General features: G+C 59.0%; 1 protein-coding gene across 5 annotated transcripts in view; it reads left to right on the top strand.

Annotated features, from left to right (window-relative positions):
- Window positions 1-15,670, top strand: part of KDM4B (lysine demethylase 4B) — a 177,022-nt gene that overhangs the window by 69,245 nt on the left and 92,107 nt on the right. For all 5 annotated transcript variants that reach the window (XM_021676633.2, XM_021676631.2, XM_064382046.1 and 2 more), the window contains 3 exons: window positions 1,796-1,971; window positions 5,834-5,948; window positions 11,617-11,810. In XM_021676633.2, the coding sequence (XP_021532308.2) occupies window positions 1,796-1,971; window positions 5,834-5,948; window positions 11,617-11,810 (485 nt within the window). The remainder of the gene's footprint in view (window positions 1-1,795; window positions 1,972-5,833; window positions 5,949-11,616; window positions 11,811-15,670) is intronic.

Raw genomic sequence — 15,670 nt, 5'->3', positions numbered from 1 at the left:
GGCCGCGGAGGCCACACCTTCCCGTCATTAACAAGCACCTGGAGGATAAGTGTTTTCATTGCCAAGCAAAACAGTCTCTTAGCTCATGCGATCGCTGGGTCCCTGGGGACGGTAAATGGATTTCAGCCATTCTGGAAGTTGCCAGCGACGTGGGCCTCAACACGGAGCTCTTCCTTCGGGGGTCCTGAGCGTGGAGGGGCGGCTTTCCAGGTTCCTGGCAGATGAGCTGGAGCTGGGGGGTTAGTTCTTTCTCCCTGTGCAGTTGGGTGGCCTGGGTGACCCTTGGAAGAAGGCGTGGGGCCTGCAGACCCCACCCTAGGACTGAGTGTGGCCACCCAGAGCGGCCGGGAGCGCCTGCACAGAAGGGTGCCTGGTGCCTCGAAGGCCTCTGGTGCCCACTGGCTGCCTGGAATCTGGGCTTGTCGGCTCAGAGGCTCACTCCCACCAGAGGAGGGAGCACAAGGCTGGGGATGAGGCTAGGAGCCCAGGGCTAGACGTGTGCCCCTGATAGCCCTGGTCCCTCAGCTCCTGGATGGGGCACCTGACGGGTGCCAGTCCTTGTCCTCTGCTGTTTTGTCTGCATGTCTCAGTGTCCAAGGTGGCCCAGGGCTTCCCTGGGGTGCTAGAATTCCATGTGGCTGCCAAGCTAGAGGTCCTGGGCCACAGTCTGCCCACCCACCCCAGTGGTGCCCTGGGCTGTGTTGTGGATTGCTGTGTGCCTCAGTTTCCTCAGTGGTCAGATGGGAACTTCGCTGTTCCTCCCGCCTAGGGGATGTGTGTTCTGAGCCCCAGCACACTCTGCACAGTGCCCAGCTCAGCACAGCTCCTGTCCTGCCCTACAGCCCCTGACCCTGCCCCCGTCCCATGTGGTGCAGTCACCCTCCCTGCGCTTCCTGTCGGCCTGCTCCAGGCGGTGTGGGAGGCCCGTGGGGTCGGATCTATTTCCCAGCATTTCCTAGTGCCTAGAAGTTGGGTTGCCCCATAGTGGCCTCGGCCAAGTGGAGCCACTAGAGTGAATCTTGACTCCAGCCCCTGGTGTCCAGGTGCTTGTGGCCCCTGGTGACCTCGTGGTAGCCGGCGGGCACAGTTCTCATTTCCTGCTGCTAGAGGGCATGGTGGGCTGCAACGCTTACGACCAAGTGGGAAGAGTCCCGTTTTAAAAATGCTTTGCCCAGCACATTGGGAGGCTGAGACAGGAGGATCACTTGAGGCCAGGAGTTTGAGACCAGCCTATGCAACAAAATGAGACTCCATCTCTACAGAAAATAAAAAATAAAAAATGAGCTGGGCATGGTGGTGCAAGTCTGTGGTCCCAGCTACTCGGGAGGCTGAGGTGGGAGGATCTCTTGAGCCCAGGAGTTGGAGGCTGCAGTAAGCTGTGATTGTGCCAGTGCACTCCAGGCCGGGTGGCATAGCAAGACCCTGTCTCAGAAACAACAACAACAATCACACATGCCTCAAAATGTGAGTCTGTGAGCCTCCAGATGCCAGAACACACACACGCCCCATCCCCCCATGTTTGCTGAGTCTAATCCTGCACACATGTGTCAGGGTCGGCCCTGGTGCTGTGGGGGGCTGTGCCCAGCTTCCAGTCCTGGGAGATGGCTCTGCCCTAGCAGGAGAGGCGCTTGTTGGCTGCAGAGTCTCCCTGGGAGTTTGATAAGGCAACAGAGGGGGGTGTCCTGAGGTGCAGATCTGGGGGGTGCTGGTCCCCGGGGAGCCGGCGTTGCAGTCTGCTCTCTGGCCTCGCCCTGAGGCTCCAAGGGTGCCACCCACTCGTGTCTTGGTCTTGCAGATCATCCCCCCGAAGGAGTGGAAGCCGCGGCAGACGTACGACGACATTGACGACGTGGTGATCCCCGCCCCCATCCAGCAGGTGGTGACGGGCCAGTCGGGCCTGTTCACGCAGTACAACATCCAGAAGAAGGCCATGACGGTGGGCGAGTACCGCCGCCTGGCCAACAGCGAGAAGTACGCAGGGCGGGCGGTCTGGCCCTGGCTCCCGGAGCGCACCTGCTCATGGGAGCCCTGGGGGCAGAGAAGGCGTGGCACACGCAGCCCCCACAGCATGCTGGCCTGCTCTGTGTGCCCAGCGTGGGCGGTGGCAACCCCTGAGCCAAGGGTGGATCCGGACCCTCTCCCAGCCTGGGCTGACCCACACCGCCCTCACCTCAGCTTCCCAGGGCTCCCCAACACACAACGGGCGGCGCCCCAGTCCCCAGCCTCGGAGCACGTCCTCCACACCCTCCTGTGATGCCTGGGTGGCTGGCCCCTCCTCAGAAAGGGCTCCCTGACTGGCACAGGCACACACTAGAGCACAGGCACACATGAGGGCACAGACACGAGGGCACAGACACAGGTACCCATGAGGGCACACAGGCATACACGAAGGCACAAGCACACATGAGGGTACATGTGGACACACAGGTACACATGGGCACACGTGCATCCATACACAGGCACACACAGTACACACAGGCACACTCATGTCCTTACATAGGCACACACAGTACACACGGGCACATATATGTCCATACACAGGCACACAAGTACACACGGGCACACACATCTCCATACACAGGCACACAGAGTACACACGGGCACACACATTTCCATACACAGGCACACACGGTACACACGGGCACACACACGTCCATACACAGGCACACGGTACACACGGGCACACACACGTCCATACACAGGCACACACGATACACACGGGCACACACACGTCCACACACAGGCACACACTGTACACACGGGCACACACATCTCCATACACAAGCACACACAGTACACACGGGCACACACATCTCCATACACAGGCACACACTGTACACACGGGCACACACATGTCCACACACAGGCACACACTGTACACACGGGCACACACATCTCCATACACAGGCACACACTGTACACACGGGCACACACATGTCCATACACAGGCACACACAGTACACACGGGCACACACATCTCCATACACAGGCACACACAGTACACGGGCACACACATCTCCATACACAGGCACACACAGTACACACGGGCACACACATCTCCATACACAGGCACACACAGTACACGGGCACACACATCTCCATACACAGGCACACACAGTACACATGGGCACACTCATGTCCTTACACAGGCACACACAGTACACACGGGCACACACATCTCCATACACGGACACACACTGTACACACGGGCACACACATCTCCATACACAGGCGCACAGTACACACGGGCACACACATCTCCATACACAGGCACACAGTACACACGGGCACACACATCTCCATACACAGGCACACAGTACACACGGGCACACACATCTCCATACACAGGCACACAGTACACACGGGCACACACATCTCCATACACAGGCACACAGTACACACGGGCACACACATCTCCATACACAGGCACACAGTACACACGGGCACACTCATCTCCATACACAGGCACACACAGTACACGGGCACACACATCTCCATACACAGGCACACACAGTACACATGGGCACACTCATGTCCTTACACAGGCACACACAGTACACACGGGCATACACATCTCCATACACGGACACACACTGTACACACGGGCACACACATCTCCATACACAGGCGCACAGTACACACGGGCACACACATCTCCATACACAGGCACACAGTACACACGGGCACACACATCTCCATACACAGGCACACACAGTACACGGGCACACACATCTCCATACACAGGCACACACAGTACACACGGGCACACTCATGTCCTTACACAGGCACACACAGTACACACGGGCACACACATCTCCATACACAGGCACACAGTACACACGGGCACACACATCTCCATACACAGGCACACAGTACACACGGGCACACACATCTCCATACACAGGCACACAGTACACACGGGCACACACATCTCCATACACAGGCACACAGTACACACGGGCACACTCATCTCCATACACAGGCACACACAGTACACGGGCACACACATCTCCATACACAGGCACACACAGTACACATGGGCACACTCATGTCCTTACACAGGCACACACAGTACACACGGGCACACACATCTCCATACACAGGCGCACAGTACACACGGGCACACACATCTCCATACACAGGCACACAGTACACACGGGCACACACATCTCCATACACAGGCACACAGTACACACGGGCACACACATCTCCATACACAGGCACACACGGTACACACGGGCACACACATCTCCATACACAGGCACAGAGTACACACGGGCACACACATCTCCATACACAGGCACACAGTACACACGGGCACACACATCTCCATACACAGGCTCACACAGTACACACGGGCACACACATCTCCATACACAGGCACACAGTACACACAGGCACACTCATCTCCATACACAGGCACACAGTACACACGGGCACACACATCTCCATACACAGGCACACACGGTACACACGGGCACACACATCTCCATACACAGGCACAGAGTACACACGGGCACACACATCTCCATACACAGGCACAGAGTACACACGGGCACACACATCTCCATACACAGGCTCACACAGTACACACGGGCACACACATCTCCATACACAAGCTCACACAGTACACACGGGCACACACATCTCCATACACAGGCACACAGTACACACGGGCACACACATGTCCATACACAGGCACACACAGTACACGGGCACACACATCTCCATACACAGGCACACAGTACACACGGGCACACACATGTCCATACACAGGCTCACACAGTACACACGGGCACACAGATCTCCATACACAGGCACACAGTACACACGGGCACACACATTTCCATACACAGGCACACACGGTACACACGGGCACACACATCTCCATACACAGGCACACAGTACACGGGCACACACATGTCCATACACAGGCACACATCTACACACGGGCACACACATGTCCATACACAGGCGCACACAGTACATGTGGGCACACATCCATACACAGGCACACAGTACACGGGCACACACATGTCCATACACAGGCATACAGTACATGGGCACACACATCTCCATACACAGGCACACAGTACATGGGCACACAAATGTTTATACACAGGCACACAGAGTACACACGGGCACACACACATCCATATACAGGCACACACATGGGTATACGTGGGCATGTTTACTGGACACGGGCACACGTAGGCTCATACACATACCTGTCAGGCACACCCATGTGGGCACACCCATGGGCACATGCGTGGCTACACATGGCACCTTCATGTACTGGCAGTGTTCCGAGTGTGGGTCCCTGGTTCCACAGGCACAGCCATGCACCCTCTGTGCTGTGCAGGCCCATCCCGTCTCTGTGCCCTCCTCCCTGTCTGTGGCCCCCACCCTATTGCTCTCTGAGGTCCACATACCTTGTGGCTCTGGCGCCAGGGCAGGGCCTGGTCTGTCCTGCTCGCCTGACTTTCCCAGCCCCTGGTCTGTCATCTGAGCTTGGTCTTTGCCACACAGGGATGACAAGAGCCACCCGGGGCCTCTGTCCCATGCCCACTTCCCCTGGCTTGTTTTCTGATGTGGGTGCCCGGGGCCAGGATAGCTGAGGGGCTGCGTGGGTTTGCACCACTTGCTCACCCGTGGAAATGCTCTCTCCCACACTCAAGCAGGTTACGTGGTACCCTGGGCGGGGGCAGTGGGCAGTCTTAAGCAGAGCTCCTCCTGCCTCTGTCCTGGGTGCTCTGGGTTCCTGGTGGCTGAGGGTGGGCTGTGTGGCACCCAGGCCCCACCCTGAGCTGGTTTTGGGGCGTTTGTTCACCAGGTACTGTACCCCGCGACACCAGGACTTTGATGACCTTGAACGCAAATACTGGAAGAACCTCACCTTTGTCTCCCCGATCTATGGGGCTGACATCAGCGGCTCTTTATACGATGACGTGAGTACGAGGCCCTGGGGAAGAACAGGACCAGCTTCCTCGAGGGTGGCGGCAGGGAGGGCCCTGAACGGAACTCTGCCTTAGCAGATGAAGCTTCCAGGCGGGCAAGGTTGACCGCCTCGCCCCGGCTCTGGCTGCAGGCCATGTCCTGCGGTGAAGAAAGAGGAAGCCAGGCTTTTTCTGATTTTTGCAGGGCCCCTCCAGCCACACCCCGCAGCCCCTGTCTTGAGCACACCCTGGCTCCGCCTCTGGCCTCAGCAGCCGGCACACGGCACGTTACACACATGTGTACTTTTCTAGTCCCTGTGCTCGTCTTCCTGGCACTGGGGAGCCTCAAGTCCTCAGCCAGCCAGGCCGCCTGCTGGATTTGGCTCCAGCCCGGTCCCTGCCTTGCGCTTAGGGCCCCAGAGACTGGGGTGAGGGGGCCCCGTTTCCCTTCTGGGGCCTGGCCTGCTGGACCTCCCCTTGTCCGCACAGCCCAGGCCCTCCATTGAGGGCAGCTGGTGGGCACCCCCAGAGGCCCGGCCTCAGGGATAAGGCCCCCACGGCCCTGCTGGACGCCAGAAATGTGGCCTGCGTGGCGGACATGTGTAGAGCAGCGTCGGGAGGCCGTGGCCGGCCTTGCCCTGCCCCGTGTAGTTTAGCCTGGCTGCGCTGTGGCCCGCGTGGGACTCGGTTTGCTCTCTGAGCCGAGGACGCCGGTTTCTCACACAGAGGATTCTGTTCAGTGAGCCCCGCTTGGAGAAGCTGAGGAGACTCCCTCAGCGTGGAGCCAGGCATAAGGCCCAGGCATCCATCCGCCAGCTTTGCTCCCGGCCCCGCCACCTCCTTCCTGGGCCTCAGTTTTCCACTGATAGAATGGGGCATGGGGTGTGCAGCCGTCCTCCCAGGACGGCGCCCGCTTTCCCCCAACTCCACAGTGGATGGCAGGCTTGTGGAGGGCGCACGGCCCGGCCTCCTCTTGGGGAGCTTTCAGCCCCTGAGCGCACAGCTGCAGTCCTGGTGTGGCAGGCCGGTCCCATCTGCACGTGTGGCCGCCCCGCACCTGGTTCAGCTCGAGGGGAACAGCTGTGTGCCGGGGGAGCTCGGGCAGATGCAGCAGCCTTGGCCACCTCCTGTTCCCTCCTGTCCCAGTGCACACGCGGTTCCCACGGGGGCTTGGCCACCCCAGGCCTTGCACCTCCCAGAGTCCTTGCTCGAAGGAGTGTGGGTTTGGCCCCAAAAGCCAGCTCAGCAGCAGAGGGTCCAGCGGTAGATTGACAGGGAGCTGCTTCCTGGAGCTGCCTCTGGTCTGGCGGGGCTGGCTGTCCCCTGCTTCCCTGCTTGCTTTGAAGCCCTCCCGGCTGAGGCAGAGGGGCCCAGCCTCCCAGGCTGCCCGTTTCCCACGTCAGGCAGCTGAGGCTCGGAGCGGCCCTCTTGGGCAGCGTGAGTTCAGGACTGGGCCTCCCCATTCTATCTGGTTTCAGGCCCACTTTCCGCCCTTGCCCTTGGCGCCTCCTGGAAGCTGCTGAGGTAGGGGGAGGCCAGGGCTCCATCCACCCGGGCCCAGGATGGTAGCCTTGCCCCCGATCTGTGGCTGTGAGGGAGGTCTTCCCAGTGACTCTGACAGGAAACCCCTGGCTTTCTAGGAGCCTTGGAGCCCCTTTGATCTCTGCAGACATGACAAGAGCCATCTCCCTGGCCACCAGGCAGGAGCAGGAATAGGCATTGGCATCGTGGGCAGGGGGCGGTCAGCGTCAGCAGCCTGCCTGCTTTAGGTGGGGACACTGAAGCCCAGAGCTGGGACGTGTGCCCGTGGTCACGTGCTCTGTGCCCAGTCCGGAGCTGGGGCCGTCTGTGGGAGGGGCAGCCACTGTGCCCGCACACTGGTCACTTCCCGCCCTGGTCTCCACCGCAGCCTGGACGGTGCTCCCGGTGTGCGCGGGTTGGCATCAGGGACTCCTGGCAGCCCCAGCATCCCAGGTGTGGCTCTGCCACCCACACTGTGACGTGCTGCTGCCCGGGACGGGGGGCGTTCACGCCCAGGGACCTGAGGGCCTAAGGCTGCGTGCTGGTGTGAGTGTGCAGTCAGGCCTGCCCGGCACGTGGCTGGTGTTGTCCACGTAGCATTTTAGGCTGTTTGTATTAGGCGGGATCTTTTGTTAACGGATCTGTTTCTGTTTTAAATAGCACCCTTCAGATGTCATGCACATGCCCCTCAATTCACCCATTTAAAAAGTTCAATTCCATGGGTTTTAGTACATTCCTTCAGAGTCATGCAGCAGTTACCACTGTCAGTTCTGGAACATTCCATTGCTGCGAAAGGAAACCCTGTCCCCATCAGCAGCCACTCCCTGCTCTCCCTGTCACCCCCAGGCTGGCACCCACGCATCCTCTTCCTGTTTCTGGATGAGCCTGTCCTGGACATTGCATAGAAACGGGATCACACGCTGTGTGGCCTTTCCTGTCTGCTTTCTCTCACCAAGTGTGATGCCCTCAAGGTTCATCCACACTCTGGCCTGTGTCAGAGCCCCATTCCTTTTCATGGCTGAATAATACTCCACTGCAGGGATATACAGGTTGAATATCTCTTATCCGAAATATGTACATGAGTCCGGCTTATTTCAAATTTGGGATTTTTTTTAAATTTTGGAATATTCACACATACATACTGAGATATCTTGAAGATGGGACCCAAGTCTGTAGTAGTTTGTTCTTGCATTGCTGTAAAGAAGTACCTGAGGCTGGGCATGGTGGCTCACGCCTGTAATCCCAGCACTTGGGGAGGCCGAGGCAGCTGGATCACCTGAGGTCAGGAGTTTGAGACCAGCCTGCCCAAAGTGGCGAAACCCCATCTCTACTAAAAACACAAAAAATTAGCCGGACATGATGGTGCATGCCTATAGCTACTCGGGAGGCTGAGGCAGGAGAATCACTTGAACCCTGGAGGTGGAGGTTTCAGTGAGCCGAGATTGCACCACCGTACTCCAGCCTGGGTGACAGAGCAAGACTCCAGAAAAAAAGAAAAAAAGATTACTAACACCACGGCTAGGCATGGCGGCTCACACCTGTAATCCCAGTGCTTTGGGAGGCCAAGGCGGGTGGATTACTTGAGGTCAGGAGTTCGAGACCAGTCTGGCCACTGCACTCCAGCCCAGGTGACAAAACAAGACTCTGTCTCTGAAACGAAAGAAAGGAAAAGAAAAGAAAGACCTGAGGCTGGGTAGTGAGTGGCAAAAAGCTTTAATTGGTTCATGGTTCTGCAGGAAACATGGCTGGGGAGGCCTCAGGATTTGCAGCAGAAGGTGAAGGAGAGGCCGATTCAGCTGTCTTATACAGCAGGAGCAGGAGGACGAGAGAGGGGCAGTGCCATGTGATTTTAAACAGCCAGGTCTCGCGAGAACTCACTATCGTGAGAACAGCAGCAAGGGGATGGTGCTAACCCCTTCATGAGAAATCCACCCCAACGATCTGGCCGCCTCCCACCAGGCCTGGCCGCCAACTTTGGGACCTGCAGTTCGACATGAGATTTAGTGGGGTTGTGGAGCCAAGCCATATTAAAGTCTACACACAAAATTCATTTGTGTTTCATATGTACTTTAAATATGCAGTTTTTAATAATTTTGTGCGTGAAACGAAGTGTTGGCCGTGTCTTAACCATGACTGGCCACGTGAAGTCAGCTGCGGAGTGTTCACTTGCGGCGTCCTGCCTGTACTCAGGACATTTTGGACCTTGGCGCATTGTGGATTTTGGATTTTGGGGGCAGAGGTGTCCACTGCACACCACGTTGTGTTTGTCGGTTCGTGTGCTGATGGACATTTGCGTTGTGTTCTCTCTCTGCCTGTTATGAACAGTGCGGCTATAAACATTTCTTGTGTGTTTGTGTGTTTTTGTTTTTGAGACGGAGTCTTGCTCTGTCATCTAGGCTGGAATGCAGTGGCGTGATCTCGGCTCACTGCAACCTCCGCCTCCCGAGTTCAAGCGATTCTCCTGCCTCAGCCTCCCGAGTAGCTGGGACTACAGGCGCCCGGCACCACATCTGGCTAACTTCTATATTTTTAGTAGAGACAAGGTTTCACCGTGTTAATCAGGCTAGTCTTAAACTCCTGGGCTCAAGTGATCCTCCCACCTCGGCCTCCCAGAGTGCTGGGATTACAGGCGTGAGCCACCACGCCTGGCCATTTTTTCCCCAGTTTTTGAACCGGGCTGTTTGTCGTCTTCTGGTTGAATTGTGAGAGTTCACTGTGTATTTTGGTTATCAGTTGTGTCTTGCAAGTTTTTCTTTTTGGTCTGGGGCTTGTCTTTCTGTTCCGGATCCTGCCTGACTGTTTTTGAGTACGAGTCCAGCCTTAGAGCCCAGTGCAGAAGAGCCTCTGGGTGGGCTGACTGCAGCCACACACAGGCTGTGCGGGCCCAGGCCGACCCGCCACAGGCTCCAGAGGAAGCTTGGGGGCTTCCTTGGCACGTATTTGCCACGCCTGACCTATGCACCAGCCTCCTTTTACAGGGGCGGAAACTGAGCCCAGAGCAGAGAAGCGACTTGATCTGGTCCCAGGATGAATTCTCGCCCAGATCAGCCTGGGCTGGGGGCCTCCCTCCTCCCCTCGGGGTCTCCTCACTGCCTCCCTCTCCTCCTCCCTCCGTGCCTCTCTGGGCTCCTGCCAGGGCTCAACTTGCAAAGGAACTGCTGGTCCTGCCAAGTCCCAGAGCCAGTCAGGCTGGCACGGGAACAGCTGGTGTGCGGAGGATTCCGGCTTTGAGAGGAGCTCAGGTTCCCAAGCGTGTCTGGGTTCCTCTCAGCCTCTCGGCAGGCCGTGAGCCTCTCCGGAGACTGCAGTGACTAATGCGTATTTTATGAGCTCTTAGGACAAGACGGGGTTTGTTTGCTTGTGGCATTAAGAATAGATGTGCCTGGTGGGTGGGTGTTCGTCCTTGTTTGCCTGGTTCTGAAAGCTTTCTTCGTCCCCTCGGTCTGAAGCTGTGGCAAGGCTGTCACTGAGCCTCAGCTCCGGTATCATCTCTGGGTTAGCCCCGCGTGGTGACTGTTTTTCTCCTTCCGTGTCATTGACTTAGAGACACGTTAATTATGCACAACCAAACTGCAGGTTTCGACATAAGGCCCCCGCCCCAGCAGGAAGCACACGGCTCAGTGGAATCTGGCAGGCCCTGCCCGCCTGGTACACATTGGCAGTGTGCTGAGGCCTTTCCTGGAAGGGCCAGGCTGGCATTGAGCCCTTCAGAAAAGGTGTCTAGGCCGGGTATGGTGGTTCATGCTTGCAACCCCAGCATTTAGAGGGGCCAAGGTGGGAGGGACGCTTGAGCCCAAGAGTTTGAGACCAGCCTGGGCAACAGAGTGAGACCTCATCTCTACAAAAAAAAAAAAAACAAACCTAAAAATGAGCCAGGCATGGTGTCCTACGCCTGTAGTCCCAGGTACTCAGGAGACTGAGGCAGGAGGATCACCTGAGCCAGGGCAGTCGAGGCTGCAGTGAGCTCTGATTGTGCCACTGCATTCCAGCCTGGGCGAGAGTCTCACACAGAGAAAACAAGCGTGTAGAAGTCTGTAGGGTGTGACCAGCCCTGGGGGCCTCAGGTACTGGGGTGGGCCAAGGTGGGCAGCGACCCCCTGGGCCTCGCAGGCGCCGGGGGTGGCCGGGTGGTTGCCGATGCTGCTCTGCCGCCCTGCAGGACGTGGCCCAGTGGAACATCGGCAGCCTCCGCACCATCCTGGACATGGTGGAGCGCGAGTGCGGCACCATCATCGAGGGCGTGAACACGCCCTACTTGTACTTCGGTATGTGGAAGACCACCTTCGCCTGGCACACCGAGGACATGGACCTGTACAGCATCAACTACCTGCACTTCGGGGAGCCCAAGTCCTGGTGAGTGTCTGCGGGGTGGATCCCGGGTACGTGGCTGGGTGTGGTGTGGTGGCAGGGTGAGGCCGGCAAAGGTCGGGGTGTGAGGGCTGGAGGTTTTCTGGACCGCCCGGGGTCACCCACTAGCTTTGCAGAGGGGGATGTGTATCCCCAGAGCCAAAGCTCCCAGGCTGCCAGAGCTTGTGCTCTGCACCCCAGAGTGCCTCCCATTGAGCTGTGAGTGGCCCCAGGTGTCCCCAAAGCCAGGAGTGCTGTCTTGAGCCCCCTGACCGCTGGGCTGTGCTGCCTCACGGCTGAGCGGAGGCGATTCCTGGTGAAGGGTCACCGTCCACACTGCCCAGAAGGGGCCTGGCCAGGATGACCCTGCAGCCGCTCCCTCTCAGCCTCTGCTGTGGCACGTCCGGGCCAGGCCCTGCAGGCAGGAGGGCTGGGCGGGGTGCCACAGCCGCGTGTGGAGCGCAGTGGACATGCCCCTTCCCAGGAGGTACCGGCGCAGCCGGGGTGCTGCTGCGGTGGGCTGAGTTCCAGGACCGTCTCCTGGCTCCCTGTGCATGTCCGCAGCGAGGCCGTGCGGTGGGTGCGTGAGTGTGCACGTGCGCGCGTGCATGTGAGTGCGCGTACATGTGACTGTGTGTGTGTGTGTGTGTGTGTGTGTGTGTGTGTGGTGTCGCTGGGCTTCGCTGGTGACTGGAAACCCTGCTGGGTGTGCAGCGGGACTTCCCTGCGCCATCCTCCGAAGGCCACTAGGTGGTGCTCCCGCCCTTCCCGGGGCCGCGCTGGCTCCTGGAATCTTCCCAGGCCGTCTTGGCTCCGGAGGAGGGCGGAGCCTGTCTGCCTGGAGGGCGCAGGAGCACCGCCCTGCCTGGCCCTTCCCTGGGTTGACGCTGTAAGGGGAGAATGCTCTACCTCTTCCTTTACCAAAGCACAAAGAGCAGGAAGGGGCAAGCCGTGTGTACCCTCACAGGCGTCCCGAGGGCAGGTGGAGCCCGAGGGGGAGGTCCTGTAGAGGACCCTCTGTGACTTGGGGTGAAGGGAGGCCTCCCAGGGCTGCGTGAGTGGTGGAGTGCCCGAGGCGTGGCCAGGTTTGTGTCTCTGGAGGGACTGTCTGCCCTGTGCAGAGTCCCTGCTGCAGCAGGTGGCAAGCAGCCAGTGAGGCCCGTTGGCAGCCACAGAGAGAAGCAGGAGGTCAGGGATGTTGGAGGTGGGGGACCGGCCAGTGAGTCAGATGTGAGGATGTCAGCACCAAGGCTGGCAGCACCAGTGGCTCCGTCTCCTGTGAGGGGCCCTGGTAGTTGCTGGCGGTCGCGGGAGCCTGGGCTGGGGTAGGCCCTATGGCTGGGGCTGTAGTGGGTCAGATGCTGGGGGTCCCTGCTGACTGGTCGGAGGGCCCTCTGCAGGAGGAGGGGACAGTGGCTCCCTGGAGGTGGCAGGGACCCGGCCACAGGCTGTCAGAGGGGCTAACAGGGATGCACCAGGAGCCAAGGGCCTCTCCTGAGCTGGTTTGTCCAAGATGCAGCCACTGAGGGCGTCCCTCACCCCTCCCAACTGCCCCTTACCACACCCCTCCCCGACTGCCCCTTACCACACACCCCCCCCACTTTGCCTGGTGCCTCAGGTGTCCAGCTGTCACCCCCTGTCCATACTTCCTCATGACCCGATGTGGGAGATCGCTCAGGGGAGACAGCCGGCGGCAAGGGCAGCGTTGATTACGCATCAGTTCTGGGAAGGGAACTTCTGGAAGCACCTTGACCTTGGTCTTGATTTCCGCCTAGGAAGGGGTGAGGATGACAGGGGTGAGGCCCCATGCTGTCCAAGTGTGGCCTGGCAGAAGGGGCCCAAGAGGTGCCACAATGTGGGCTTGATCTGCAAGGCCTTTCTCCAACCCGCCAGAGCTCCCTACTTGCCCCCACAGTCAGCTCAGCCCATTTAGCACGTGGGGCCCCTTCCCTGCTCTCTCCCCAGGGCTGAGGCAGGGCCCAGGTGTTCCCACAGCACCCAAGCCTGTCCTTAGGGCAGACATAGACCAGGGTACCCCAGAGTTAGCCAAGGTCTACTGCGTGCCATCAGCCCTCTCCAGCAGATGGTGGGGGCCCTGGTCACCCCGTGTCCCAACTCCTAGTCGGGGCCTGGCACAGAGCGGCTCTCAGATCCTCACTGTTTGTTGTGGAAGCTGACTCCCCCTCCAGGCTGCCCTTCCAACTTGCAGGGGGTGGGGAGGAGGTACCTGGAAAAGGTGCCTGACCTTTGGTCCCTGGGCTGGGGTTCAGGAAGCTACTTTCCTCCCCTCCTCAGGCCCTGGGGGTAGGTGGGCCTCCTAGCCACAGATCACCAAGGCCACGCCCCATCTGTCTGGCTGGCTGTCTCCCTAATTACACCGCTTTGCTTGCCTCTGCAGCCGCTGAATTGCAACCATTTCAGAGTATTCCGGTGTCATTTTAAAAGAAGTGTCGATGTACTCAGGTTTACAGCATTTTATTAAACCTTTCTGGGTCTGTTGCTACTTTGGTAGCTTGATTTGTGTCAAAGTGACGTGAACAGCCTGGTGTCGGTAACAGACAGAAACGTGCTTCAAAAGGCCGGTGTTCTGCGGCGCTCGCAGGCAGCGGGGCTGAGGATATCTGAAGCAACTGAAAACCTCAAAATCTCTGTGAAGCCAGACCCAGCACCTGTATCTCCCCCGCTGGGCTGCCCGCAGTCCCTTCTGCCAGCCAGGCCAGGGGCCGGAGTGCAGGTGGGTGTGGAGAGGGTCCGAGCTTTCAGCCCGACCCTGCGTCTTCCTGGGGTTGGAGGTGGCCTAGGGTTGGTGCCCCGAAGGCCATGCCCCGTAGAACCCACTGTCTCAGGCTGCACTCCTTGCTCTAGATCAAGACTCTCCTGGGGCCGGCGCAGTGGCTCACGCCTGTAATCCTAGCACTTTGGGAGGTCGAGGTGGGCAGATTGCCTGAGCTCAGGAGTTCGAGACCAGCCTGGCCAATGTGGTGAAACCCTGTCTCTACTTAAAAAAAAAAAAAAGGCAGGGTATGGTGGTGGGCACCTGTAATCCCAGCTACTTGGGAGGCTGAGCTAGGAGAATGGCTTGAACCTGGGAGGTGGAGCTTGCAATGAGCTGAGATGGAGCCACTGCACTCCAGCCTGGGCAACAGAGTAAGACTCCATCTCAAAAAAAAGAAAGACTCTCCTGGAACCTGGGCCCGGAGTAGGGTAATTCAGCCGAGCTCACCCTCCAAGGCCGGCCCCGCGCTGCTCCCCGCAGGCCTCCCCTCCCCGACCTACACTGTGGCAGCCCCTTCCTGCAGGGCTCACCCTCCTGCCCTGCCTGGGCCAGGCACTAAACACACGTCCCCACGAGGCTGAGCACCGCGCTGCCAGCGGTGTCACACGCCACATGGCCCCTCGAAGAGAGTTCCAGGCTGGGGCGGGAGGACATCAGGCCTCGGCCAGCCCTGGGAGAGTTGCTGGCCCCAGGGCACTACTGGGCCATTCGGGTTGTGCTATGTACCCCAAAGAGGAGAGTGGAGCGACTGTCACCCCTCGAGGACACCGGCCCATGCTGCCCCACAGTGTCCACTATGCAGTCCTGTGTAGCCATGTGCTGGGCTGGGGCCTGGCCGAGGCTTCAGGTGCCTTGTTGACCCCAACCCGTCAGACACCCTGCAGGCAGTGGGGGGTGGGGGCTGTGGGCCACTGCCAGAAGCAGGATCTCTGGCTCTCACTGCAGCAGGGAAGCCAGATGGGGAAGCAGCGAGTCCCTGCGGCTGTAGGGACTCCCAGGGATGTCGTGAGCTGACAGGACGTGGCCAGCTGCTTGCACCCGTGTTCTAGGGCGGCTAGAGAAAGGCCCTTTTGAGGAGTGCTGTGGGGGG

The sequence above is a fragment of the Aotus nancymaae genome, unplaced genomic scaffold (assembly GCF_030222135.1).
Source record: "Aotus nancymaae isolate 86718 unplaced genomic scaffold, 86718_ANA_hifiasm-v0.15.2.pri h1tg000028l, whole genome shotgun sequence".
Taxonomy (NCBI): Eukaryota; Metazoa; Chordata; class Mammalia; order Primates; family Aotidae; genus Aotus; species Aotus nancymaae.
The sequence above is the reverse complement of the archived record's forward strand: the minus strand, read 5'-3'. Positions and strand labels throughout refer to the sequence as shown.